Source organism: Xiphophorus maculatus, chromosome 14 (genome assembly GCF_002775205.1).
Source record: "Xiphophorus maculatus strain JP 163 A chromosome 14, X_maculatus-5.0-male, whole genome shotgun sequence".
In the NCBI taxonomy this organism is placed as follows: domain Eukaryota; kingdom Metazoa; phylum Chordata; class Actinopteri; order Cyprinodontiformes; family Poeciliidae; genus Xiphophorus; species Xiphophorus maculatus.
The window spans coordinates 19,875,945-19,903,814 of NC_036456.1; the positions used below are offsets into that span (position 1 = coordinate 19,875,945).

At 40.1% G+C, this 27,870-nt stretch overlaps 1 protein-coding gene across 1 annotated transcript; it reads right to left on the reverse strand.

Annotated features, from left to right (window-relative positions):
* Positions 1-630: 630 nt before the first annotated feature.
* Positions 631-26,883, reverse strand: gigyf1 (GRB10 interacting GYF protein 1). The gene is made up of 25 exons (XM_023345967.1): positions 26,714-26,883; positions 19,054-19,701; positions 18,907-18,970; positions 16,387-16,516; positions 16,164-16,259; positions 15,883-16,000; positions 13,352-13,460; positions 12,881-13,080; positions 11,735-11,964; positions 10,336-10,456; positions 10,048-10,242; positions 9,539-9,708; positions 7,818-7,983; positions 7,516-7,739; positions 6,411-6,511; positions 6,206-6,306; positions 6,052-6,125; positions 5,779-5,916; positions 4,773-4,970; positions 4,476-4,687; positions 4,193-4,350; positions 3,410-3,573; positions 2,958-3,002; positions 2,482-2,626; positions 631-967 (listed from the first exon to the last, which is right to left on the reverse strand). The coding sequence occupies exons 3-25, from the start codon at positions 18,939-18,941 to the stop codon at positions 900-902; spliced, it is 3,198 nt and encodes a 1,065-aa protein (XP_023201735.1). The 5' UTR covers positions 18,942-18,970; positions 19,054-19,701; positions 26,714-26,883; the 3' UTR covers positions 631-899.
* Positions 26,884-27,870: the final 987 nt, after the last annotated feature.

The following is a 27,870-nucleotide window of genomic DNA, read 5'->3' on the forward strand; positions in this document are numbered from 1 at the left end:
TGTACACACTCACACTCTGAACATGAGGAGAAATTACTGAACAAAATAAGACAAAAACAAAAATGGCCTCTTTTATGTTTCATACATCTCGGTAAGCAACAGGAAAAAAAAGAACATTGTGCAGACTGGATCACACTCGCTCGCACACATTCACAAAAATATTCACTGCTAGAAACTAACCCCATTTGTTGGATTTTTTTGTTGTTTTTTTTTGTCATTTCTTTTTTTAGGCAAGTGCAAATCTTCAAGTTTTTTATACTCCATTTTTTTTTCAATAGCTTTACTTTTCATATAAATGTAAAAAAAAATGCTCAACAAGAGAAATATCAACAGTGTTTGTCTTTTGAGAAAGGATTTGCTTTCTGATACGGTTCAAACTAAAAAAGGTCCCCCTGACTTTTCTAAACCTAACTTCGTCCCGTCGACTCCCCCCCCCCACCCCTTCCAGTTCAGATGCGCGCCGGCGATGTGTGCGAAAACGCATCGTCGGACGCGCATCGATTTCAAACACAAATGTACACATGAAATTAAACAACTAGTCAAATCCCATCTCAATAAAGTGCATTAGTTCAGAATAAGGTGCTTAAAACTTTTGAGTGCCAGAGGAAACCCCCTCCTCACCTCCCCCCGGCTCACCCCCCCCTCTCCCCTGCTCTAGTGATCAACTGGTGCAGCAGGGAGCCCTGTTTTTCTTTTTTTAAATAACAAGAGCGAGATAAAGGGATTAACCCTTCACCGTCTCTCATGCTTTGCTCCCTTACCTTCCAGAACCCGACCCAAACCGATTCCCCCCACCCTTCCCTACCCCGGTTCCCCAGCAGTGCACATTCGTCATCAGGTTTGTCTGATTAAAAGACAGAAAAGGCCTCAGGTAGCTATTGCTGCTGCGCTGCGTCACATCAGTAATCCTCCACCATCTCCATCTCATTCATGCTCAGACATTCGCCTGTGTTGTGGAATGAGTACCCTGCAGGAGGGACACACACAACGCAACGCTTAGATCACACAGTTTCTACAAAATGAACGCACACCTGACATTTATCGTTCTACATTGCTTAATTTTGACACTTTTTTGCATTGAATTTGGGCATGGACTGATTTTATTACGCATTGGATTCATTTTCTACTCATCATAACCAGGAAGTTAAAGTTCAGGCTTCCCTGCTCACTTTAACTGACAAAAATGTCACAATACAATGAGTAAATAATGACATTTGCACACATCACAATAAAAACAAAACTATGTATCCACAATTCTAAACAGATGTTAACTTAGTAGGTGTAAATTTCATTAAATAAAAACGTCAAGTTTCTGTATGTTCAATTCCTAATTATTTCAGTATTTATTTTGCTAATAGCTACATTTTGTAAAAACGTGAGACCTCTAAAAAGGCTTATAACTGCCTATTTTAGTAGCTTAACACCAAATATACACTAAAATGCATTAACACTGAAAATCATCTTGTTTTTACTGCGGAAGCTAACATCCACAGTCTTCCTCATCTCCATCTCACACCCACACCCACTTGTGTTTTCAGCCAATCAGAGCCAAGGAAAACACATGGTGCTCCTGGATTGGCTGTTTCGCAATAGTGTGTCAAGAAGCAATGGACCTACATGTTTCAAATTCTCATGTTGCTTAACATAAAAAGTCTGCAAATACTAAACCACAAATGGGCTAATAGGGATCCAGTATAGTCAGAAATAAAAAAAAATAAAATACTTTTTGATGAATTTTGACTGAATTGATTAGTTTTTAAAGGAGATGCAATAGTGATGTCACCCATGCACCAAAAAGAACATAAAATGAAATAAAAAAAACCTTCTGACTTCATGAGGCTAATATGCTTATATATTAACAAAGACAACATGTAGAACCGTTTCTTAGAGTAATCTTCTTTTTATCTGTTGGTTAATTCTCTATGTTTTAATCTTTAAAGGCAGTAAAAAATCAACTGGATTTCCTGTGGTAATCATAAAGAACCACAAACCTCTCTAGGCAGATGGAAATATTACACATATTAAGATGCAAAATCTAGTCCTGTTGCACAGAGAAGGCAGAAGTGAATATAAATAGAAAAAATTGCTGCCCTTTGTGCGACATTTTCAAGCCTCTGTTTACATGTGTTAGAAAAATATGCTTGGGTTTTGTAACAGGCTGCTGGTCTTTGTGTTAATGCTCCCGGTGTTGCAGGGAGAGAAAACACAAGTGTGTGTGGGTGTGTAAAATAAACAAATCCCACTTGTGTGCAGCCTTTTGAGCAAGAATCAACTTTGAAATTATTAAATTAGCATACTATCATGTAATTCTTCATTAAAGTGATAGAATTTTTTTTTCCAACTTTACATTTATGGAAACAAAATGTTTGAGTTTATCTCAAACTGTCACTGCAGCACAATCAAACAAATTTCTCATCCAGTTAAAATTCAGCCCATGCCCAATTCAGTCTGAATCAAATCAAAGTGGCTGGTGTCGCTTACCTAAGATGCTGGGATCAGAGTGCAGCATCATGGGTGGCTTCTTCTTCATCTTTCCTCCCTGGTTGTCATAGAGACCAGCTTTGCCCATGTGGTTGGCCTGAAACATGGACTGCAGAGTGCTTGGATTCATTCCTCGCATTGAGTCCTTAAAGTGAAACAAAAAACAGACGTTACCCACATGACCTCACCTCTTATCAGTTAGAACAACTCATTTGTATCAAATAATATATATATTTATATATATTTCTAAAAGAACATTTTTGTCTTTCTAATAACCTTCATTTACTGATGTTTCTTTAAAAACTAAAGTATCTGATGTGACCTTTGTGTTTTTGTTTGTTGATGAGCGATATCAGTTAAATATGCAGCAGCCTTGAGAAAACTCGGCAATAAAAGATTCCACCAAACCACTGAGTCATTAACATCTATTACTGTGAGCACGTAGAAATAAAGAAGGCAGGTTTAATTGTATTTACCTGCAGAGGGAAGTTCATGTTCAACCCACCCACTTCTTTTGATAGCTGGAAAACGAACAACCAGAAAGGACATAAAACATTTAATTACAAGCTTTGATAAATTCAATACAACAACATGATAAATTACTATATCCAAGAAAATAATTAGAATAGATTTTTTAACCTAGACATTATCCTTTCATATATCACACCTTCACACCTTTGTGAAAATCATCAATTATCAAAATTAATGCAGAAGATATACATCAACAACATATTTTTACATGCAAGACTGGATATTATTAAAATATGTGTTCCTCTGTCCAGCTACTAGAAATAAAATCTAATATTTCTACCTCAACAAGCTTATTGTGAAAAAAACAAAACAAAACCATGATATCTCCCTTTATTGTGCATCATATTTCTGAAATGCATCGTTTATAAAAGCAGTTCGGGGCCGAGGAGAGGCGTACCTGTTGCTGCTGTCTCTGTTGGTTGGCTTTCTGTTTGGCACGTCGCTCCAGAAACTGTTTGGCGAACTCTTTGGCTTCCACTGTGTCCCCAAGGTAGGACCGGATGAAATCCAGCACTGCATAGGGAGACTCCACCTCCTTCAGGTACGCCACGATGGTGGCGACTGAACAGACACACAAGGTTACCATGGTTACTAGAGGCAGCAGAACCAGTCTATTCTGCAGTCAAACTGTTTTTGTTTCAGACATTCATAGCCATCAACTCTGACTGTATAAAACAGAGTAGAGTGCCGGATTGTTACACCTCCAAGCTACAGATTGCAGATGTCTTGATTTCCTCCTATGGATCACATTCACTAATGGAATGATGTTATTGGAGTTTAGACAATAAAATGTTTATTTTCTGATTTATAAAAGGAATTGGATTATGTGTTTATTTCCATCTTTTAATGTATTTCCGATTGTCAGAATAATTGAGGAATTAATAGATTACTAAAATAGTCGTTAGTTGCAGCCCTATATGTAAAGTTATCACTTTTCTTCAGCTCAGTTTCTTTCAAACTTTTAAATGTTCACATCATTCATTTTTGGCAGATGACTCTACATCCACAAAATGTCAGAGCCGGGCTAAGAAAATAACCTGAAATGCAAGATTGCAGGGCTGCAATCAATAGCAGCAACAGTGTAGATAATAATGATGTCTTCAATGCGCTGAACTAAATTTAGGTTGAACTCTCCCCGCCTCTTGGCAAAGCTTAATGGGTAAAATGGTGGCGTTCCTACCATCCAGAGAGGAAGAGGAGTTGTTGGCAGAGGTGTTGAGAGCGTGCAGCATCTGTTCACACCAGGTGGTGAAGCCGTCCTGAGGCTTCATGCCCTGCAGCAGCTTCAGCAGCTTCTCCTCGTCCTCCGTTCTCTTACGACGCATCATGTACTGGTCGCTATGAGAGAAAACAAAAGGCGCATCATGTACTGATCGCAATGAGAGAAAACAAAAGGATCTGTGATGAAGAAGTGGATGAGTGGGTTTCATTTGGTGCCGAGTGGACTGTTTAGTGTGGCGTACGTCAGAGAGGGGCTGCTGCGGCTGTTCTTCAGGCCCAGGTTGTTGTTGGTGTTCCCCCGCAGGCCGGCCTGGTTCTTCACCGCCTCATCCCACATCCCCATGCTGCTGGAGGAGCTGCCGCTTCCTCCCTTTCCCTCCAGACCGCCCCACATGCCCACGCCGTCGGCCCACTGCCCACCCATGGAGGAACTCCCCATGGACAGCCCTGGATGCTGCGAGGCGAATATTAAACAAGATGTGTCGGTGTGTGTTCTGTTTCCAACAACGTCCCACATTCATGCCAAAAAAGGTACTCACTCTCTGCTGCTGCACTCGCTGCTGCTGCTGCTTTAAGATGCGCTCAGCCTCCTGCATCTCCAGCATGGTCAGAGACTTCCCTGCCTTAGAGAGGCCAGAAGAGGGCGCACTGCTCCACCCTGAGCCCCCCATTGCAGATCCCTGCTGCTGGGGCGACTGCTGCTGCAGCAGCTTCATGAGCAGTTCCTGCTGCTGACGCTACCAGCAGAAAACACACAAAACATTTTTTTTTTACTGTTTTTAAACAGCAGAACTGCTATTTTATTATATAATGTTTTTAAACTGAGAAATAGTTTAATTTAATCAGTGTTACTGCAAGACAAATTCAAGACTTTTAAATATGAACTAAATTTATAATCTACATAAATGATAAATAAGTTCTCTAAAATGAGAATTTATAAGCTCCAGTAAGTTGATCTGTGTGATTTTTAAAAAAAAATTTACAACTGAGGAATGCGTCAATGTTGAAGGAATTTTAAAAAGTAGCTTCCATGTAAAGCAAGGCTGTTCAAAGTAGGGACAGGAGGCCATTTGTAACCATTGGACTGATTTTATGTGACCCACTGACTACAAAAATTAAATAAATTAGAAAAAAAAGTTTTAAATTAAAATCAAATCTACTAAAAAAATGTTAGATGCAGCAGAAAGTGACCATCCTTTCTGTTATTCTGTTGTCGTGGCAACTAGTCATTGACTCTAAAGAACACCCTGTTGTAATTGCGGTCTTTAAACTTGGCTAAACACAACAAGTGTTTCCAAATGGAGACTGACCTAGATTCTGTTTTTACTGCTGAGAAATTACAAAATATTTTTTCAGTTTTCTTCAATCGAGCCCAAAATAATAAGCAAACTGGTTGCCTTTCATTTAACACAAAAAAAAAAAATTCTGATTACTTTGTTTTATTAAAATAGTTCTTGCTTAGTTAGTTGCTGAGCTGTAGCTATGTTACATGAGATCAGACTGTATTTCGCCACCTTTGTTATTTTTAAAGCTGTTCTTTCTCACCTGCTTGCGTCTGTAGAGCTCCTCCTCCTCCCTCCGTTTCTGCTCCTCCTGCTGCTGCCTCCTCTTCTCCTCCCTCCTCTTGCGCTGCTCCTCCTCCTCGCGCTTCGCCCTGAGTTCGGCGTCTCGCCTCTCCTGGAGCTGACGGGCAAACGTCAAAATAAAGAGAAACATTTTAACATGTCTGGACAAAAACTATGGCTGGGCGATACGACAACAGCCACTCTCTGTATGTCAACACCAACACAATCACAGCACAGTTTGAGTGGAACTGACCTTCTGAAGCTGTTCAAGAGTTGGACCCTGAGTATTAGGATTCATTGTTAAGTCCCAAAGACTGGCTTCACCGCCTGCGTGGGAATAAAAGCAGTTATGTATATTTTTATCCGATGTTTTGTTTGCATCGTAAAGCAAAGGGTCCCAACTGTACCTGACGACTGTGAAGCTGAGGTATGCATGTCCCACAAGGGCCCTGTATCTGGCACTGACATCGACCGGTTCATCGAAGGCATCATACCCTGCTCACTGCACCTGCAACACACAAACAGGTCCATATGGCTCAGTAATCGGCAGCATTAAACATGCAATTCAATCAATAAAACTTGATTTATTCCAAAGGGAAACTGAGAGGAAACCTGTTAATGAGCTGGAATAGCTGCTGCTGCTGGAGCTGCTGATAGAGAGCTGCCGTCGCCAGCTCCTGTTGCTTCTTTAGCCGCTCCTGGTCCAGGTTCCCCTGAAAGATCCAACATGGAAACTCAGCTGTCATGACGACGCATCTTCAGCTTCATCACACAAAAAATGAAACAAATGCCACCATAAAAGATCCTACAGTTTAGCATTAGGGTAAGGCTGGAAGTTTTTTTTTTCTTCACTTTCTTTTCTAAAAAAAGAAATTAATGAAAATATTTTCAAAAAGTGGCTTTTATTCAAATCTTCCCCTCTGGGAGTTGTATGGCAGAGTTTTAGGGCCCAACTATGAGAATTTTTGTTTAATTACCAGAATATAGTCATAATATTAGCAGAAAAAAGATGCAATTTGCAAAACATCTTTAAATTTTAAGAAAATTTCGATGAGAAAAAAAACATCTACAGTTATTTATCATCTGACATTTCCAGCTCAGTTTGTGCAGAGCTTTCTTCAAAACAGACTCATTTACACAATCAGTTCAAATTACTGTTACTGATAATACCGAATACAAATACTTAATCCTTTAACACATCAGTATTAAACTATTATCAGAAAAACGTATACCAAACTTCACATGATGAATAACATTCCTCTTTTTAATGTTTTGTACTTTTTTTGTGTTGGTTTTTTTTTTTTTGTCAAAGTGAGACTTAATTCTGGTATAATTACAACAATATTCTGATGAGTAAATAAGAAAATAAAGTAAGAAAATAAAACTTATTGCCTGTATTCTGTAGTAGAGCTGATCTGAATTCAAAGTCCAAATAAATAGAAGCTGTAAAACGCGCTTGTTAAACAAGATGGCCGGCCTGAGTGTGCTGAAATCACTCTGAACTTTGAAAACCTAAAGAGTGCATTGGTGGGGGAAAAGATATAGATTTTCCCAGAATTTAATCTTCAAAAATAAAAAAATCAGAGAATCAAAATAATTTTACTGCCCAGCATCAGGATGACTAGCTGCAGTTAAACACGAAGCTGGTGAGAAAAACGTCCTGCTCTGTTTCTAAGCTGAAGAGGAAAGAAACCCTGCAGTCTGAGGTGGAACCCACCGTCCCAGAGGACCCCCGGCTGGTCTGCGAGCGCTGCGTTGGCGGGAGCTGCCTCACCAGCAGCGGCGGCGGCGAGGGCCCGGGGGCAAAGGGCACGCGGCCCCACATCTTGATGACGTCCCCCAGGGGCTGGAAGCCCTCGTCGCAGCCCCGCTTCACCAGCAGCGTCATGGTGAAGTAGCCGGCCTGGAACCACTCGCACATCTCCACCGTGGTGAACGGCCCTGCAGAGCAGAGGAAACCCGCAGGTTAAGCTCCGGGTTGGTTAGTAATGTTCACAGGTCGCAGTGATGAAACCATACCCTGGATCTCTCCCTGCGGGTCTTTGTAGAACCACTTCATGGCGGCTTCGTGAGACAGCGGCAGAGCAGCCGCTGTGTTCCGGCTCTCCTGCTGCTGCAGAGAATGCGTGAAGCATTCCTCCTCCATGGACGTGTCCTGCAGCGACGCCACCATCTTCTCTGCCTCCTGCACAAAGGTCAGAACATGGCCAGTACTTAATATTCGCTTCCACCGGGCAACCCTCAAACCAATCTTCCAGACCTTTCTATTTCCAACAGCTCTGTGTAATTAGGTACAAAAATCACTCTTTATGAAAATGGCATATACTACTGCTGAAATGTTGCAGCTTTTTAACCTGCTTTTAATATTCTAGCTGAATAGAGGAAATCTTTTATAACAAACCACTTTTAGACTTTATGAGGCAGCAGTAATCTCAGGAGGATGATTGCTGCCCACCGAAGTATTGTCCAGAACAAACTAAAAGAAAATAATCTAAGATTGCTTCATGGTGGTTAAAATTTAAAAGCATAGTAAAGTCACCTCAAAATTCAAACAACTGTGGAGCTAAAATTAATTTTAAACAAAGTGTATCCATTAAGATATCTTGTTGTCTTGGCAGGGGCGCCGTATAGGGGGAAATGTTAGGACAATTCCAAAGACTCTTGACTGACAGAAATAGTCAGTCAAGACTATTTCTGACTGAAACAGTCCGAAATAATTTTATTTTTCTTATAAAAATAGAACAAAAATGGGGGCCCTGTCAATTAGAAAATTAATTGTAGTGTTTTTAAAATAGTTTTATCAGTAAAAGTTAAATGTTACCCAATCATTAACAAAACCATAACCAATAACTTTGTCAGTAATTCCACTAACTAAATTAAAACCTTGCGAATTTAAAACAGGTTAATCAACCACAATTCTGACATAAAATCTGAAGTTGATAAATATCAGGAGCAACATGCTGCACAGAGATGGATTAAATATGACAACATTACTGTGGGATGTAAAGGTGGATGGACATAAGGAGGGCGCGAGAAAGGAAGTAGGACTCAAGGAAGGAACAGAAAGGAAGTAAAGACAAAGCTTGAGTAGATAAAAATAAATAAATGGAAGGAAACAAACAATGACAAAGAGAACGGAAGGAAGAAAGGAAATAAGGAAGGATGGACAGAAAAGCAAAGGTGCAAGGAAGAAAGGAACATAAGACAAGGAAGAAGAAAAAAGAAAGAAGGATACAAAGCCAGGGTAGACAAAAATAAAGACATGAGAGGACACAAGGACAAAGGAAGAAAAGAAGGAAGAACAAAAAATTTAAGAAAAACAAAGCCAGGATAGAAAAGGACAGAAAAAAGGAATGATTAGAGGAACTACATGACAGATCAAGTCAGAAAGAAACAGTCTTGCTTCTTCTTATTTGCATTTTCTATACTTTTTACTTTAAATAGATGATCTACACATTTCTAGAAGCTTTGAGACGACTGGGCTCTTAAACCAAAACAGCTTCCAAACAGTCTGGGAATGGAGCCGGGTTGTTTTCATTTCACTCTTTTTAAACGCATTCCTGACGCTGCCGATGTGTGGGACTGTGTGTTCCTTCTGAAGCTGGAAGCAACAACAAGGACCCTCCTGTTTACACAAACAGCCCGGCTCTCAGTGCCCACAGTCAAACTGCACACACCTGTCAGGCTGGCTGCAACGTCAATGCTGGAAATACTCAAATTATTTATTTTAGTATCCAAACCTGTTGCAAGTGTTTCAGGCCTTCATCGTCCTCGGGGTCTCCTCCAGAAGGAGGGAGGAGCGGAGCAGCAGAGGAGGAGGGTGGGGGAGGTAGGTTGGAGGAGGTGGAGGCATTGCCGATGGCGACGCTGGGGCTGAGCTGGGACTTGGAGCCCCCCACCGAGGCCAGGTCTGACACAGAAAAACAACAAGCAGTTCAACAATGGCGGCTATTTTTAGCTTGTCTGATGAGCAGCAGAGCCGCCTGCCGGCTCCGGGGCCCATCCAGCAAAAACAATAAACAGTTAGATGACCGGGGATAAAAATATACCAAATCCTCGACGACAAAAATATGTTGGACCAGAGACACAAATCAGAACCTGTCCTTTGTTTGGAAACTTAATAAAAACATCTGGTTTCAGATTAAATTCAAGTAGAAGTTACTTCAGATTAAACAAACTAATAATAATAATAATAATAATAATAATAACAATAAAAAACATCTAGAAGTTTCTGTCTTTGGAAACCCACCATCAGCAGAGGCGCTGCCGGCCTTGACAGAGTGGCTGTTGTTCATCTGAGAGTTCTCCATCAACTGACCAGCACTTCCTGGTTGGAGCTCCAGTGATGGCGGGGCACAGTGGGCTGGGGGGGAGGAGGAGGAAGAGGAGGGTGGTGCTGGCTTCATCTTTTCTTCCCCTGCAGCAGGAAGGAGGTCTTTAATCTCTAAATGAGCAAAAAGAAAAGAGTTTGAATAAGGATTCCTGTTTTTTTTTTCTCTCTCTGGGTTATGAGGCATTCTGTTTTATTTTTGCTCACCCTTGTCTTTATCTCCGTCTCCATTGTTCCTCTCTGCATCAAGGAAGCCGTCGTCCTCATCCTCGTCCTCGATGCCCTTAAAGTCCAAATCTTCCTCCAGGATTGTCTCCTTACCACCCTTCTAATGGAATAAGAGAAAAAAATACTAAGTAGGTCACAAACTTTAACAACAAATCTCAGCCTCACAGATCTAAATATTGGAGACGGCCCAATCAGTGTCTTTAACAAAAACCGTTTTGCAAAATATTCCGACTTCAATACATTAAAATGACAGCATAACAGCGTTAAAGTACACTAAAATCACTGAACTCACTTCAGAGAACAAACAGCTTTTCAAATGTTACGGTTTTTCTGGACAGAACCAATAAACTCGTGTCTTGGTTCTGCTGCCTTTATGATTGGTTAAGGCTAGCATGTTTACTCTTCATGTTGATGCAACTTGTTCATATTTACGTATTTGCAATCTGTGAAAACAGAAAAAGTTGTTTGTTTCAAAAATTCAAAAGGTTAAATTTAACTCAGGGTGCGACGATAAATTGGTGCAGATTTTCTTAATTTTGGGAGATCAGTGATCAACTGATGCTTAAATGTGAAGCCGATCTCATCCGCCTCTGCAAAAGTTACTGTCCTCTTTTGCTTTGCTGTGAGAAGGTTTTTACTGACAGTTAACAATAGTCACTCCTCTGTTGCCAACTCAGAAACTTTAAGAAAAAAAAAAAAAAGATCCACATCAACCAAAATCGGAATTGGCAGGTCAGGATGCAATTGGTGCACCCATAATTTGAACGTCATAAAATTTTACGACTTGTGTTTCGGCTGCTCTCTGTCTGGGCACAGCACACGTCACGTGATACGGGAAGGAGGTTAGTGTTGTAAAAAGTAAAAAATGTCAAGGAGAAAACCCAGATTTATTGGATTAATAAAAAAATGTGCACAGAGTGTTGTAGCTTTGCAAGGAAAATAAAAACAGGCTGAGATTTTTTTAAAACTGGCTTCGGAAATTGCAGTCGCATGATTCACTAGGGGAACATTTGCACAGCAACAGCACAATCAATCAAAACCTCCTCCTACCAAAAGAATTAGAAATACTTGAGGAGAGGACCTGTATTATTACAGATCTGAAGTAGGTTTGTTTTAAATGAAGAGACACTTCTATCTGAAGATTTGTCCCTGTAGAAGACTCTCTGAATGAATCATGAAATGTCACAAGAAGCTTTTCATTCTCATTTCATAATTTCATCCCGAGTGGGTGGCATTAAAAGCAGCACTGCCGACCTTTACAAATTACCTTGTAAAGGCCAGCAAAGCATTGATTCAACATCACTGAAAAAAAACTTCCAGGTTTGAAAAACTTGAGTAGTTGAATCAAGAAAGTCTTTTTTCTCCCCCCTACACGTACCTTTAAGGGCATGAACGCTCCGGAGGAGTCGAACGTCCCCATCTCTCCGTCCTCCTCATCCGTGCACCACTCCGGCAGGCCGTCCCGGTCGTCCTCCAATCCCTCGCTTCCTGCGCGACGGCGGCCAGCGCCGTGACCCTCCGAGTCCCGGAAGTCGAAATCAAACTTTCTTCGCCGACCTTCACCTGGACCGCTGTGGTCCCGCCAGCCCGCTGAGCGAGGACCACCATCTGAGAAACCACAAAACTGTACGATTAGTCTGATGCGGTAATAAGAAACGGTAGTTTAGTTCAGAATTTAAATCTGAGACGAGTGTCTGAGATGCATTTAGCCTAGAAACGTCTACAGGTGCAGGAGTCAACTTGTCAGTACTAAAGAAGTGCCACTTCCTGAAAATGCTGTCATGGCAACGCTCTACATGATGCAAGTAAATGTCTATGACTGTCTGTGGCTGCACAAGCAATTTCCTGCTTAAAACTCCCAACTTTTCCAAAATTTCATTTTTTAAAATAACTGAACAGAATCTTGCATGTTGACAATCCTTGACTAAACCAGATCTGGAAAATACTTAAATATATACACATTTTTAAAATATATATTTTTCCATCCTGGTACCAAACTGTTTTGGTTGTTCATTTGTATCTGGAAAACACTGACTTTAATTTCAATACTTGAAAACTCCTAAATGTAACGGTTTTCAACTTGTCCTGTGAAAATCTCTTTACGACCTCTAGGTGTCAGTATAGACTCCTTAATGTGCAGGCCTGCCACGCAGCAAAACAAACAAAAAATATTCACTGTAGGCACATCAAGTTAACTTATAAATAAATAAATAAAAGCACTCACAGCGCGTATGTTTAATCAGCCTGCTCTTATCAGTTCTTATTAAAAAAAGAGTTTAAAATTTTTGTGCATTAGGTGATGATTCTAATAAATATATGCATTAAAATACATAAAAGAGTGCTTACACTTCTTAGGCTTTTGTATCAATTAACTGTACCAGAAATCAGTTACTATGGCAACACAATAATCTAAAGTTTTTTGGTCAATAAAGCTTCTTTCATTTGTGTCTGAAAGCAAAAACTGCAGTTTAATTTTTTTTCCCCTCCTAATAAAACGTTGAGGTTTCACTGAATGTCTCCCCACCGTCCCTGCGGGATCCAGACAGCCTCCAGTTGGTTCCCGGCTCGCCCTCGTCCTCTTCCTGCTCCTCACGGAGCGTGCGCCAGTTGTCGCTGTCAGCCCTTGTGTACTCCTTCCTCACGGGACCCACGGGACCGCTGCTTTCTTCGAAACTGGGCCGCCCCACCTCCCGCCGCAGCGGCTTCTCAAACCGTCGCTCGCCCCTGAGGAAAGGCGGGAAATGGGAGGAAAATTGCACCGGTTATGGAGCAAACAGGAGATAAAGGCCACAACATTATTCGCTTTTTATGCCGGAGGAGAACATTTGGATCAAAGCAGCAACCTGACTCTTTTGTACTCATGAGCGAAGGAAATATATAATTTCAGTAAAGGTAGATGGGAAATTATCCCTGTGAATGTGAGATAACCACATGAGCCAAGACATTCCAAGGACAAAAAAAAGCTTTATTTTAACTATTTCCAGTTTCCTCTTACCGGTCGTCCCAGCTCTGGCTGCGGTGAATCTCTCGGACGTTGCGACCAAATCCCACCTCGGTGTCCTCAATACTTCTTTGGTAGAATCCCCCTTCGCCGCGGCCTCGGCCTGCGTTTCATAACAAACAGCAGTACGGTTACCGGCCGGACGGAAACACAACAGCACACATGAAAAACAGTCGGGGTTGGAACAAAACGAAGTCGCTCTGGCTCAGATTAAAGCTCTGGATGCAAACAAGCTGTTTGGGTCAAAATGTGATAGCTTGATATTTTAAGAGCTCTGCATTTCGCTCTGGAAGCAAATGATGCCTTCCTCACAAGGTGGTAGAGACATAAAAGATGAAAATGTGGTTCATCTCTTTGTGACCACACTGAAATACCACAGAGGGTTTCTGCAGATTTCAACAACACAAATTTAACTTTAAGATCTTTTAAGACCATTAACAAGGAAATTTAAACCCTGCAGAGCAACAGAAATGTACAAAAGGTAACTGCACATTTTACATAGTAGTAGTGTCAGTGATAAATTTACATTAAATGGAAAAGCTAGCCAGCTAGAGAGATTTAAGACATTTGAGTAAAGTATTTAAAGGTAACTTACATTTTGTAAATCAACTTAAGACATTTTAATCTGACAAACTATACATCTATTTTTTTTAAATCTTAAATAGCTTGGCTTTCCTTTTGTGAATTTCCCAGGCTGACAGAGAAAAAAAAAACATACAGATGACTCATCTCTGTACTTAAAACTCATCTTAAGTACATGTGGGAGTTTATTTTCGATATTTTTCTGCCCAAAAATGAAGATGACATGGAATTTCTCCCTCCCTGTTCCTCAGAACCATTTAGTCTTTAAGAATGAACTTAGCTTTGTCTGTCGCTGCAAAGCCACAAATATTTCCTTATATAAACAGTGAGACTTTGTTATTTTAAATCCTTGGATCGGTTAAAGCAAACTCAATTCGGTTCGTCTGGTTAGCGTAAATAATTGGTGTTCTGAAAGCAGTTACCATACATTGTTGCTCTTTGTCTCCCCCTCAACAGATTTTAATCCTTTTGGTATGAAATAAACTCTCAAACGGAGCCAAACCAAACATTTGACATTAGTTCGGCTTTGAGAAGGTTGTTTGTGGTTTAACCAGCAGCTCGTCTCACACGCCGCTGGAGCAGAGGCCGAGTGTTTACGCTGCGTGGAGAAGGTGAGTTCCTGAAGCTCAGAGGTTTCACGCAGGTGTGGCGAGACTAAAGGACGTTTATTTACACAGGCAGAGAGGAAGCGTGCAGCTTCAAGATGGCGGATGAAAGAGGAAACAAACACTTGAGGAGCTGCCTTAAATAACTGGTTTACTTTTCTCAAATAATGGCTATTGTAGTTTCAGCCAGGCGTTTCACACTGTTGATGTTGGAAGCTTTGGCTGATTTATCCTGAGTGCTCTGAAGCTAAGATGCTTCGTTTTTATTCCTAATCTGGTACAGGGCTTCTGCATGTTTCAGTGCGGTTATATTAAAACTAATTTAAGACAATTATTTACACTTAAAACCCAACATGTACTATGAAATAATACCTTTAATAAGATAATTTAACAATTTTATAAATATGTCTAACTTACTGTGTCAACTGATGTGGATATTTCTTAACTCTTGCATGCGATTAGTATCATCTTTAGGCTGTATGCAGAAAGCTTTATAATAATAGAAATCAGGTTTCATATACACTGGATTTAGTTGTAGACAATGAAACAACACCACAGAAATAAAAAACACTTTCAGCAAAAACTGGATCATTGTGAGAAAAGAAGATTTAAGCGAACAAATGTACAAATATAAAAAGCATAAAAACCGCTTCATTTTTTCTGTTATCTTCCAACTACAAACAACATATTTTATTGAGATGTGACAGAACCTTTACAATCACAAGAGCCATATTTGCCTTCAGTCCTGCTGAATGAGACTTGTTTAAAGCCACATATGTTAAACCTTTTTTTTTTAGTATTTTTATATACTACTTCAGGAAATTTGTTATTTTTAAAGAAACTGCTTTTAGATTTTAAAATACAGAAAAACATAAGCTTTTTCATAAAAGAAGATGGATGCAGGTTTTATTCCAGCTGCATCAATTTCCTTATCAATTCTGACCAGCTTCCCACCATGAGTTTGGTGTCTTCACTGAGTTCCTTCATTTGTCCACTAATGTCCTCTAACAAGCCTCTAAGGCCTTTACCAAGCAGCTGCATTTACGCAGATTAAATTACACTCAGATCGAATCAGTTTACCTAATTATGTCACTTCTAAACATGGTTTGTTGAGCTGGAAAACATTTTCTACTCCTACTTTACAACCATTTCATGTTGGTCCATCATGAAAAATGCCAGTGGGAATAACCCCCACCCAAAGCCCAACCCTTTTAATGTCACAAAACCTGGAAAACATCTGAAATTCAGTAAGTTCAGACCTAATTTGGATAAAGTACGGAAAGCTGTGAGGCCTAAAACTTCTTAGCTTGAAGAGCCGGGCTTTAGGTTTGACCTCACCTCGCCCACCTCGAGCGGCCCCTCGTCCACGGACGACTCCGGCGGGTGCTGGCCCTCCAACTCCCTTTCCCATGAGCCTCAGCACTGCCGCGCTGTTCACGGACATGGAGAAGTTCCTCTGCAGACAGAGCGGAAGAAGAAAGGCGAAAGAATGTCAGAAATGTGAACTCTCTCTGTAGATTAGCGGCTCTAGTGGATAAAACAAGGTTTGGAACGTGCCAACATTAGATTATCAGTGAGCGAGAGAGAGTGTGTGTGTGTGTGTGTGTGAGGAGGCAGACCTGCTCCTCCTCGGTGAGAGGCACCAGTGCCAGAGGCTGCATGGGCTCATCTTGCAAAATAGCAGCAAACTCCTTATCCTGCATGTCCTCTGGGACCTGCAGAGACACAAAAATAAAAATAAAAATAGAAGCAGCCTTTCTATGCTGCAGAGCAGTTTGTAGGTGTCTGGGTCTCTTGCACAGTTTTTCAAAGAAACATAGACCTGATGTACAATGTTCTGACCTTGTTGTCTTTGATATAAAGTGCTAACATCTCCTCTCGGCCGTAGCGATACTCGGCCAGCTTGTACTTTGGCATGGCGGGGGAAGGAGGGGGAGACGTCACACTCCCCCCACTGGACAGTGCACGAAGCCTGGAGAAAGAAAAACACACACAGATCATTTTTCTAATAATAATGCGAGCCAAAGATATGAAACAAGTTGTATTCCTCTGTCGTTTATTTTAGTCTTTATTTTCCCATCCATCCATCCTGTGCTAATTTGTCAGATTCTAGCGACACACTGGGCTCTGCTCTGAAGATATAGCGGCTTTCCAAGCTGAGGATTTCATTTTAATAAGCCATTACAAGTGGGCCGCTTTCCAAGGGCTCAACAATGGCTCCATTCACAGCCGGCACAGAGGCTGGCATTGATTAGCAGGCTCATATCAGAACCAGATGCGGCTCAGAGGTGGAGAGGAATGGAAAAGGTAAAGAGAGCTTCAGGAGAGGCTGGATGGAGGCGACCAGCATCATGAGGGGAGAGGCAGCATTCCTACACATTATTATTGAGAAAATCCAGATTTATCTGCAGCTGTTCAGGTTTATTATGAGGAAAGAGGTAATGACACAAAGAGAGGAGGAAGAAAAGGAAGGACAAAGGGCAGCAGAAGAAAGGAGGAAGGACACAAAATGAAGGACTGACACAAAAAGGTGGAAGGAAGACAGATAGACAGAAGGAAATGAAAGAAAGGAAGAAAGATAGAAGGAAAGCAGAAAAGAAATGAAAGAAAGGAAGAAAATTCTAAAAAAGAAGAACAGTAAAGAAAGGATCAGACAGAAGGAAAGAAGAAAGGAAGTGAAAGCAAGAATAGAAATGAAAGGAAGAAGGAAGCAAGGAAAGAAGGGAGAAAATAAAAATGAAAAGAAGAAAGGAGGGAAAGAAGGCAGGAGATGAAAGAAGAAAGAAAAGAAAATGAAGAGAAGGAAGAAATGCACAAACAGGCAGAAGGAAGAGAAAAAAGAAAAGACAGAAGGTACTAATATCTTTCTATACTCTTCTTTTATTTGGAAGTAAACTAAATTCCAGGCTTTCCCAGGCTGCATGGGAATCCTGGAGCGGTTCCAAACACTTCCAGGTGACTTCAGGCTCTCCACTTGTGTTTACTCTAATGAAAGGGAAACGACTGGAATGCTTTCCACATATTTTAATCTCAACATCATCTTCTTTGTAATAGTTGCTCCAGTAAACCATAAATCCTCGCAGGCGGGTCGTTTTCACTTTGAGTTCAGCCGCAGTGACAGACATGTCGCCCGACCCGCTGCCAGGCAGCACAACCTCAAACGATGTGAATAGTTCTGGAAAGCCAACAGGCATAAGAAGCCTTGTAAACATTCGGGCTGGGCAGCTGTTAGCGGCGAGCGCCGCGCACTGATCCGGCTCCGTCGCTGGATTAAAACGAGGAGAGCTGATGCAGATGTGTGAGGAGGGGAATATCCTGCGAGGCTGGCGGGGAGTCAGGAACGCACACAGAAGTCCCAGAGCGATGGAGATGGAGGGATAACCCCCACCCAAACCCCAACCGACCCGCTCAGAACGGCTACACACACAGCCAGAGCAGCGACACAAAGACCTACCTCCATTTTAACTTAAATAAGATTTTAACTAAAAATCGACCGTTACTGTAAATAAACCTGTTCACTGCTGCAGAAAAAGGTTTCTACACATTTTAGTTCGTCTTTTAAACAGATTCTGTTGAACTACATTTCAAAGTCAATGTCTGATTTTCATTGATTCATTCTGAGTAAATTTTTATAATTTATTTTGTCAGTTTCAAGTTAATTCAGGGGCCAGTGTGGGTTTTTCACTCATTAAAGAGGGGTAAAAACAATTCTGTTCATGTAAATATGGAGTCAGGAAAATACAAGAAAGAAGGAGGACTAAGAGAGGGGAGGAAATGAAGAAATGATGAAAGGGTGAAAGGAGGAAACGAGGGAGGAAGGAAAGGAGGATGCAAGAAAGGACATAGGATGGGAAAGGAAGGACAAAGAGGGATGTAGGACAACAAATGATGGAAAGAAGAAAAGTGGAAAAAGGGATAAAAAGAGCAGGATGGATGGATGAAGCCAGGACAGACAAAAAAAAAGAAGAAAATGAAGGAAGGAAGCGTTTTACATTACTTTACATACCGTAAATAACTAAAGTGTTATTTTGTCTTTTGAATTGTTTTTTTTTTTTTTTCAATGTTTTGGCTTAGTGATTTTTATAACAAAATGTTATTTTTTTGGGTGGGGAGGAGGTTATATATAATTAAATGATTATGAGGGGCAGTTTGGTTCGCTTTCATGTGTAGGACTGGCATGAATATAAACCTAATGCTTCTGCCTCAACCTTTGCAGTCAAGATGTTTAAGCTGTTGTGCTTCGAAATGTTGATGAATTGAGTAAAAACATTAAAAAATAAAGTCTTGAAGTAAACTAAAAAAAAGGAGAAACCTACAGTAATGATGTGAGAACATGGACATGAACTGTGAACCAGTAGTTACCATTCTGGGCCGAAGTTTAGAGTCTCAGCAGTCATATTCCTCACGTCCACACAGAACTGAGTATCTGAGGAGGAAAATATTTACATTTTAAGACATATCTAGGACAAATAAAACCAGGAAAATGATGAGTTGTTTAGGTTTTCTTACCCTGTCCAAATAATCGGAGCAGGCTGGACTGGGCTGGACCAGGCTAGAGCTGGCTGGATTTAGTTAGGCTTAGGTGACTAGAAGGCTGAGTGGTGCTTAAGCTGTGGTCACAGAACAACTCCCCAAACACACAAAGACCAAGAGAATAGCTGCCAGTTTCAGGTGCTTGAGGAATACCAGGTTATCAGGTCCTAACTAAGGAAGGAAGGGCTTTTGATGATCGTTTGGAGAATGGAAGCTCCTGCTACTCACAGCTGAAAACAGTTGTAAAACATAAGAAAAAAAAACAAAAAGAACCTCGGAAATCGACAATGGAACAAAAATAAAACTCTCTTGAAGATATAATGTTTCCGTTCTTTCGTTTTACAGCAGTTGTATCTCACATTAAAGTTAAAAATATGAACCGGTTCATCAAAAAAAGAAAGGGAAACGCAAGGTGGAGGAAAAATAGAGAAAAAAAAAACCCGAACAGCCGAAAAACAACACAAGCGGCTGCTGGAACAGCTGCCAAAAGCAGGCACGACTCGCGCTCCTCGTCGGCCTTCTCTCCTCCTCTGCGCCTCCTCTCCTCTCGCTCCAGCTGAAATGTGGATTGACGGAGACCTTCGAGGTAGCTCCTTAATTTCCTGTCCTCCTCCCTTTGCACGCCTGGAAAGAAAAAAAGCAGAGATTCAGAGACGGGATCGGAGAAATTTAAAAAGAAAATCCCAGGATATAAAATGCACACTTGGACGTATTCACACCAGATGAGACGAAAACTGCTATTTTTAGTTTCTTCCGAGGCAAAAAGCCTCGACATGCTATCATTACCGGCGCGGCCGGGACGCTCGGAAGCACCGACATAGCGTGATCCACCAGCAACGGCGAGATGAGCAGAGAGGAAGACACCGTGGCATTTCTCCACAGAACAAATTAAAAACTGCATTTGTCAACCGCTCGGTCAAAGCACCGTGTTTTTTCATGTGCAAAGGGAGATTTTCCATCCAGAAATGCAAGCGGCCTATTTCAGTAGCGCCGTGAGCCAGCTGCTGCTTAAGCCAGGCAGCTGGACGGGGGATAATTCCTGAGAAATGTCATGGAAACAAAAACATCTAGGCAACTTATTTTCAATAAGTCATGCCACTGGGTCCGAGCATCACATCCTCATGTTTAAGCTATTCGGTTCGTCTACTTTCCTTCATCTTGAATCCCGTTTACGTTCAGGGTAACTTAGCAGAAAAATAAACAAAACACATGTTTGGACTTTCAGCTGGACTCCAGGTTGACATTTTGGTCCCTCATTTTTACTGGCTTGTAAGAATGCGTCTCGGTATTTTCCGTTGCCAGGTTCAATGCCAGCGCTGTGGTTTTTTGACGCTTTAGCGCCCAACTTTCCAGCATAGGTAGGACTTTATTAACACCTCTTTTTTTTTTGAAACACTAAAGCCCAGTGATTGTGGTCCAGATGACTGTATATTTACTGCTTCACACACACCAACACACTTCCTTATTTTATGGTGCCATTTTAAAAATTTTCTGTCCGAGCTACAATTCAATAACAGTGGTTCTGGATAACCTTTCGTTGCTTACAAACCTCAAAAAAAAATGTGTGCCATTTCCTGAAAGAGTGGTCAGCAACTCTAATTGTACAAAGAGACGATTGAAGTAGGGAAAACATTAAACTTATGAAAAACAACAACAAAAAACTTTTTTGGATTCACTTGAATTGGCGTGTCTGCTGTCTTTAATACCAGAAAATAATATCTGACGATCAAAGACGACCAAATTAAACAACCAAGTTCATAAAATATTTAACTCTTCAAAAGGTAGTTTGTGAAACTGCACTTTAATTTGTTTTTTAAGATATACATATTCGTGCATAGAAAGCAGCAACAGAAACTTAAAGACTGCAAATACTAGCAGTAATGTGAACACTTTGTTGGGAGCAGTGAAGGAAGGATCTGTGCTAACGCTCCTTTCTGGACCGAGGATGCAGTAGGGGCTCTCCAGTTCTGCAACAGCAAATATATAGTTGGGATTTTGCCTCTTCTGCATTTCATTCTTTCACAATTTTGGTTATTTCAAGTATGAATCATTCTTATGTTAAATATCAACAGGGTCAAGCTGTGATTAGGAAACTAATATGAAACTTACTTGTATGTCAGAGAGTTAAACACTTACGTCCTCTAACACAATTAGAATGCAAGGGCTAATTTTATAAGTGTTTAGTGATATGAAATAGAGGTTGGTTGAGACAAAATGGTGGTAAATGAGGAGAAAAATAGAGTCAGAAAATTATAGAGAAAAAAATTACTGATTGAGATTTTACTGATTTACAGTTTTGTTTTAAGGTCTGTTTTTTTGTGATTCAAACTTTTTTTAAAAGCTGTGACATCTCAACTCATTTGTGTAAAAAACATTTTTGATTCAATTAAACATAACCAACCTAAAACTATAAAAACAAAATTAAATAAATTGGGTCACAAGATGATGGTTTTGTACCAAACAGATAAGAGATTACAAGACTTCCCCCATTTATGCATCAAACGGAAAGTGACAACACTGAGGCTTTTCATCAGTTTTGATTCATTTCATGGTGGTTTTTTCAATGCAGATTTGACCTACTGTTCACCAGTTGAGCTCATTAAGAAAACAGAAGTGGCTTCTTCACCCCTGACTGGTGGATCACCATCTTTAAATCCACAATCTAGTGTTTTAAATACAAAATACCCACGTTGTGACATCGGTTTGGACGGTAGTGCGCAGCAAGCAACAACAACCCATATTTAAGTAACACTGAAAAAAAATGTACAACCCACATCTGTTATCTGGGTTAATAACAGAAGGCTGACCTTCTGCAACCCTGAGAAAATAGCACCATCATTCCATCAATAATCAATAAAGAATAAGTTTTAAAATTATCAGCGTTGCTCATATCTAAACAATAACATGGCATCAACTTACATAAAGCCAGAAACATTTAAAGTTTTTCCTTCTGAAGATATGTAAAATAAAGCAAAACCGAAGAATCAGGTAAAAAGCTGCTGTGACTAATGCTGGTAGTATTTTGTGCCTTTTCTCCCCCCCCCCTCATCTACTGCTGTTGGGTCTTGTGCAATGTGAGGCGCCTTGTTGGAATAGTTGGGTAACACTTATTTCAGGAAGTTCAGTAAAATATGATTGCAGACGTGGGTTAAGCAAACCTTTTAAGTCATAAAGAACTAATTTAGTGAACCTAAACACATCTGAGTCTGTGTTTGATGGAAAATGTTGATACGGACGACCACACATTACATTTCAGCAGATGTCTGAACTCAAAAAACATTAACTTGGAAAGTGGCTGAAAGGGGTGATTATGGGATGATTGTGCTTGTACCACATTCCCCCAGAAAAGTACAAGTAGAAGTTTCCAGAGAGCAAATAAAAGTTTTGCCTAAAGCAATAACTATAAACAAGGGCTGGATCAATAAGTGCCAGAGAAAATATATGTTCCTACTGTGACTAGTAATGTCACCAATCGGCAAGATGTACGGTTACATTAAAAACAGGCTGGAGCTTAAAGACGGTGAAAACCAACCTTTAAAATCAAACCACTGGGCAACAAAATGCTCTTTTTTTTTTCCTTTGGAAGCTAACCAACCAGGTATTTTAATACATCGATATAACTGTCAGTGATCAAAACAGATCAATGTTCCCTGGATCTGCGCTAACTGATCATTAGCAGGTCAAATACAGTTAACAAATATCAGATGTTCCAATTTGATCTGACATAAGTTAGGGAATCTTGCAAGTCAAACCTGCAGTGTAGTTTTTTTATTTTCTAGTGAATGTTTAGTACATCTCAAAGTTTAAAAAATGAGGATTTGCATTTGATATAAACCTCAAAACAAAGATGGAAAGAAGTCCAAACCTAAATCGGCAGATCAGACCACAAAGACAAAAAATAGACCATTAACTAGTATAATACTAATCTGTGCGTATTTATCACTGTGTGTACAATTATTAGGCAAGTCTTACTTTTGAGGGTTATTTTTATTAATCCCCAAATATAGTGCTCTCGGTTAATCCAACATATTAATAAACCTCAGGCATGAATGTTTTGGAAAGTAAAAGTGAGGTTCGTGTGTCTTAGGAGATTCTGCACAATTATTGAGCAACTATTAATGTGAAGAAATATTATGCAACTAAATGAATAACACACTTTGCCCATCTAAAAAAAACTCCCCACAAGTTTTCAATTGAGTTCAGGTCAGGTTTGGAAGAGGGACATGTTTTAAGTTTCTCATCTTTAATGCAAAAAGAGTATTTAGATGTATGTGATGGAGCGTCATCCAGGATAAAAATCATTATTTTATTGAAAAATCCAGACTTCTTCCTGTTCCACTGCTTGAAGAAAGCGTGTTCTACAATCTGGCAGCATGTTTGGAAGTTAATATCAACCTCAGAAGGTAAAACCACCAGCCCATACCAGGAGCCTGCCTCCACCTTGCTGGTGTCTGACTACAGGTGGCGCTCTGTGCCTGTTACTGATCCATACATCTGGTCCAACAAGTCGCTCAATTCTTCCATAAAACTTCTGAAAAATATCCATCTTCAGATATCACAGTTCTACTTTAGTCAAAACTGTACAGAGATCTTAAATACACATTTCTCACATTCAGAGAAATAAGGGGGTGGACTGAATGAGCTGACCTACTCCTCCAAAACAAACTGACATTGAGAGAGTTAAAAATGGAGCTAAAATGCTTTTAGACTCTTGTAATGACCTTAAATTAGGCAAACAGAACTATGATGCAACTTTAAAGTTTATCCTTTTAATATCAGAATATTTCAAATGTCTTGGGAGATTTTCCCAAAACACACATTTTTCCATTGATTTTGTGAAGAATTCCCTGGATGTTTTACTTCTCATTCCAAATAATTCCATTCCACTGATCACATTGTGCTGCATTTTAGCTTTGCTGACTTCAGTCGCGTCATTGACCTGATCCGAAATAATGCAAGGTTGGCAATGATTTTTTTATTTTTTTGCATTTCAACAGCCTGACCTGTATTAAGATAAGGATATCTTAGCTGGCTGAAAGAATCACATAACTTTATTCCCAAGTGTCTGATTAGAAAACCTCTTAGCTCTGGATCAGTTTGCTCCTTTCCAATTCAAACAATCTCTGCTTTCATTTGTCCCCATTATATTTTTAAAAAAGAATGTATGAAACTATTTACTGTTTTTTTGTTGTTGCTCTCCACTGCTAGTAGGTATTTTGGATGAATTTAGGACATAAATGATCATAAAAATGGTAAAACCTCACCTTTGACCATAGTATTTAAATCCCCAGTTGTACTAGTTGGCTCAATAAATATATGCAAGACTATTATCACTGCTGTTCAAATTTTAAATATCATTGAGCAACTTTAAGACATAACCAAATTCCATAACAGCAAAATAAAGATAAACTACAGAAAAAAGTAACTCTTGTCAACATTGGAACAAAACGTTCCGGACCCGAGGAAGTCAGATGCTAAACAAACAAACAAAGAAAAAAAAACATAAAAGCACAAAATCACCAGCACCTTTCATTAAATGCATGGAAATTTGAAACTGTGTCTAATAGTTGACTCAAAACTCAGAGATAAAGTGTGTGATTTATGCTGGTTCCAAGTTGAAGGTTGAAAAACTCATACCATGGGTGAGATTTGCTTGTTGTCACAGTGCTAACTACCAGGGTTTCCCCCAGAGTATTATAAACACGGCGGCTCGCGAGGCTCCACCTTTCCCCCCTGCAAGGTTAAGTATTGTTTATTTACTTTAAATAGGTTTTGGATGCACCAGCAACAGTGATAGCAAAGATGAGTCAAGAGCATTTCCATAGTCTCACCGCTTGCTCAGCTCACCCGTGATCAACGCAAACCTCTAAAAGCACAACCACAAAGCCGAGTTATAGTCACACTTTCAGAGGTTTGTGTGTCCATCTTTGTGAACAAAGAATGTGTGGCGAGTGCGTTTACGTTTTACGTATGATGGCTCAAAACGTGTTCTGGCACTCCTTTGCGTCTGCACTGCAACTTGACAAAGTTTGTGTAAATGAACGACACCATCAGTAAATCACAGACAGGTCTTTTTCATTCAGAGTATTCCTTGAAAATACTGCAGCAGCTTGAGTGAACAACCAATCAGAACCAGCAAAGCAAAACATCACTAAACAAAATGGGAGAATTCAGGAAAACACAAGAAAACTTACTATAGTAAACACTTGAATTTTGTTCATAATGTATATACACTATATACCACCAACTGTCACATTGTTTGATATGTGTGGCAGTTTCCACCAAGCGGTACAATATGGGTCGATGCAATTCAGAAGACTATTTTTTCAGTTTCCACTGTAAATCTGGCCCAAATAACTGAGCCGTACCACACCATTCCTTCAATAATAGACCCATAGGACAATGGTAGGGTTAGGCTGGAGATACTGGTGCCACACTACAGTCCATTGATTAGCATGACGCAACATTAGGTGGGTTTAATCCCACCTGCCCATTGACAATCCAACTGATGGTCTCTCTTGAATACACTGGATGATAAAATAACATATTGAACCGCACCGCTTGGAAACAAAGCATTGGAGATCTCCAACCTGAGGGAACATTCTTGTTGTGTTTTCAATTAGAAACTCAGCAAACTTACTTCTATGTACAAAAAAGGCACTGCCAATCAAAATCAGTTCAAAGAATTGATCACAAATTGAACAGTTTGCATTGATATGAAAAAAAAGTGTTAAATCCTGCATAACTTTGTTTTTGTGCCAATTAAATGAAGCAGATATCATTGCTATTTTAAGTGGTACCATTCATTTAAATGTTGAATAACTTACATTATCATACGAGGCCCAGGTAACACTATTTTCAAACATTGTCACTTCTTTTATTACCATATAAAACTAAGCAAAAGGGTATAAAACAATTATATTTGTGACTACAGTGAGGTTAGCGCGTATCTACAGCGATAAAGTTTTTAACAATAAAGCCAAAGCAAGGTCACTGAGCCAGAGGCGTTACTGGTAGAATATGATTTGAATGTCTGAACTATGCTCTGATAACTGACTGTATAAATCTTACTAGCAAATATTACTCAATTAAGACGGCTTAAAAACAAAACAGTGGCGTAAAACGCGTCCCAACGACGGCTAGCGCCGAAATAACTCATGTTGACATTAGCTACCGAGCTAAGTTAACGTTTACACTCAACCTATAAGAAGCTAATTACGGTGGATTCAAACAAAGCGACAGTAAAAGTAATGGTTTCAAGCAACAAACGTCCGAAAATATCCAATTTCGGCAGCACATCAGATTCAACTGGCCACCTAAACTCGCTAAGGTATGCGGTGGATCGCAAAGGCCTTGGCGTGTCGGTTCAAATGACACCAGATATGATGGCGGAGGGGGCGGACTGTTGGGAATCCGACTCCTCGGCCTGCTCCGCCGAGCTGCCCAACACCACCTTCCGCTGGCATATCGCTGTTCATTTTTGCAGTAATGCATTGCGAACCCCCAAAATAAGCAATGCTACAAGTTAAAAGCTGTAAAAGCGGCGTAGTGGAAATGCAGGCCTCATGGCAGAGGCACCGAGAGGAGGGGTTAGCTGCTGTTAGCTGCAAAGAGGAACGAACAAGCGGCTGCTTACCTTCAGACTGCTGCTCTGCACGGCGCTTCTATAGCCAATATATCGTATGCATTGGTCTTTTTAAACACTGTAAACGTATTCATTCGACAGAATAGTACTCTGAGGAAAAAAAAATCGTGCTCCGTGTTTTTATTTATTAATCTATTGTTGGGTTTTTTTGTTTTTTTTGCTTTCCCTCTCCTCCAACGGTCGCTCAGTGTGTGTGTCTGCTGGCTCCGAGTCGCTGCTGCTGCTGCTGCTTTTCTCTTGTTGTTTGTGTTTCAGAAAACATGGCCGCCTGTGTGACACCACGTGACTGCACATTGACAAGCGGGGAGCCAATGTCGGCGCAGCGCAAACACACCCCTGTTTACCAGCCTGGCCACTAACTGGTGTGGACGGCTCTAAACGGCTTTCTTTTTTTTAAATTTATTTTCTAACGGGATTTGATGAATTAGCATGTAAAGCTTACAGAGAGTCCAGTTTATGCGGGTTGCGTATGAAAACAAGGCGATGAACGTCTGGTTCGCGAGGTAGAAACGGGTTTCAACACGAGGGGAAAACAAAGATGTTCCCTTAAAGATAAGGCTAAATTATCATGTCAAAAATAATGACTTATAGGGATACTTGTAGGAATATTTAGGCAATTAGTACAATTATAAGTTAGAGTGACTGCATGTGTGTATAGTGAACACTAGAGGGCGCCATTAAACGTTTAAGAGCAACATAAATAGATCGTAAACCACTGACACACAGGTGCATCCCAAGAAATCCCAGAAATTTCTCGCACCCCTGTTTGCAATCACCCCTGTTGTTTGCAAAAAAAAAAATGAAAAAAATCAGGTTTTGTATGTTGTTTTTAATGCAGGGAGACCACATGCACATTTAGTCATTTCTTTGGATGTAAGCATGCCGTTTTCAGTAACTGCCCATTATGTTTTGTATTGTAAATTTGCCTTTTGCTCTACAGAATATTTGTTTTATTTTCAGTTATTTATATTTTCATTAATGTGCAAATCTACATGTTTCAACTTGAATAGCCCTGGTAAATTGTAGGAAGACTTTTCTGACATTGTTTTTGGATGGTTTCTGAAACACTGATGCCTTCTTCAGTACAGTTTTACTCTTCATCTAGGCTGTTTAAGTTGACTAGTTTAAATCTTGATTATATACAGTGA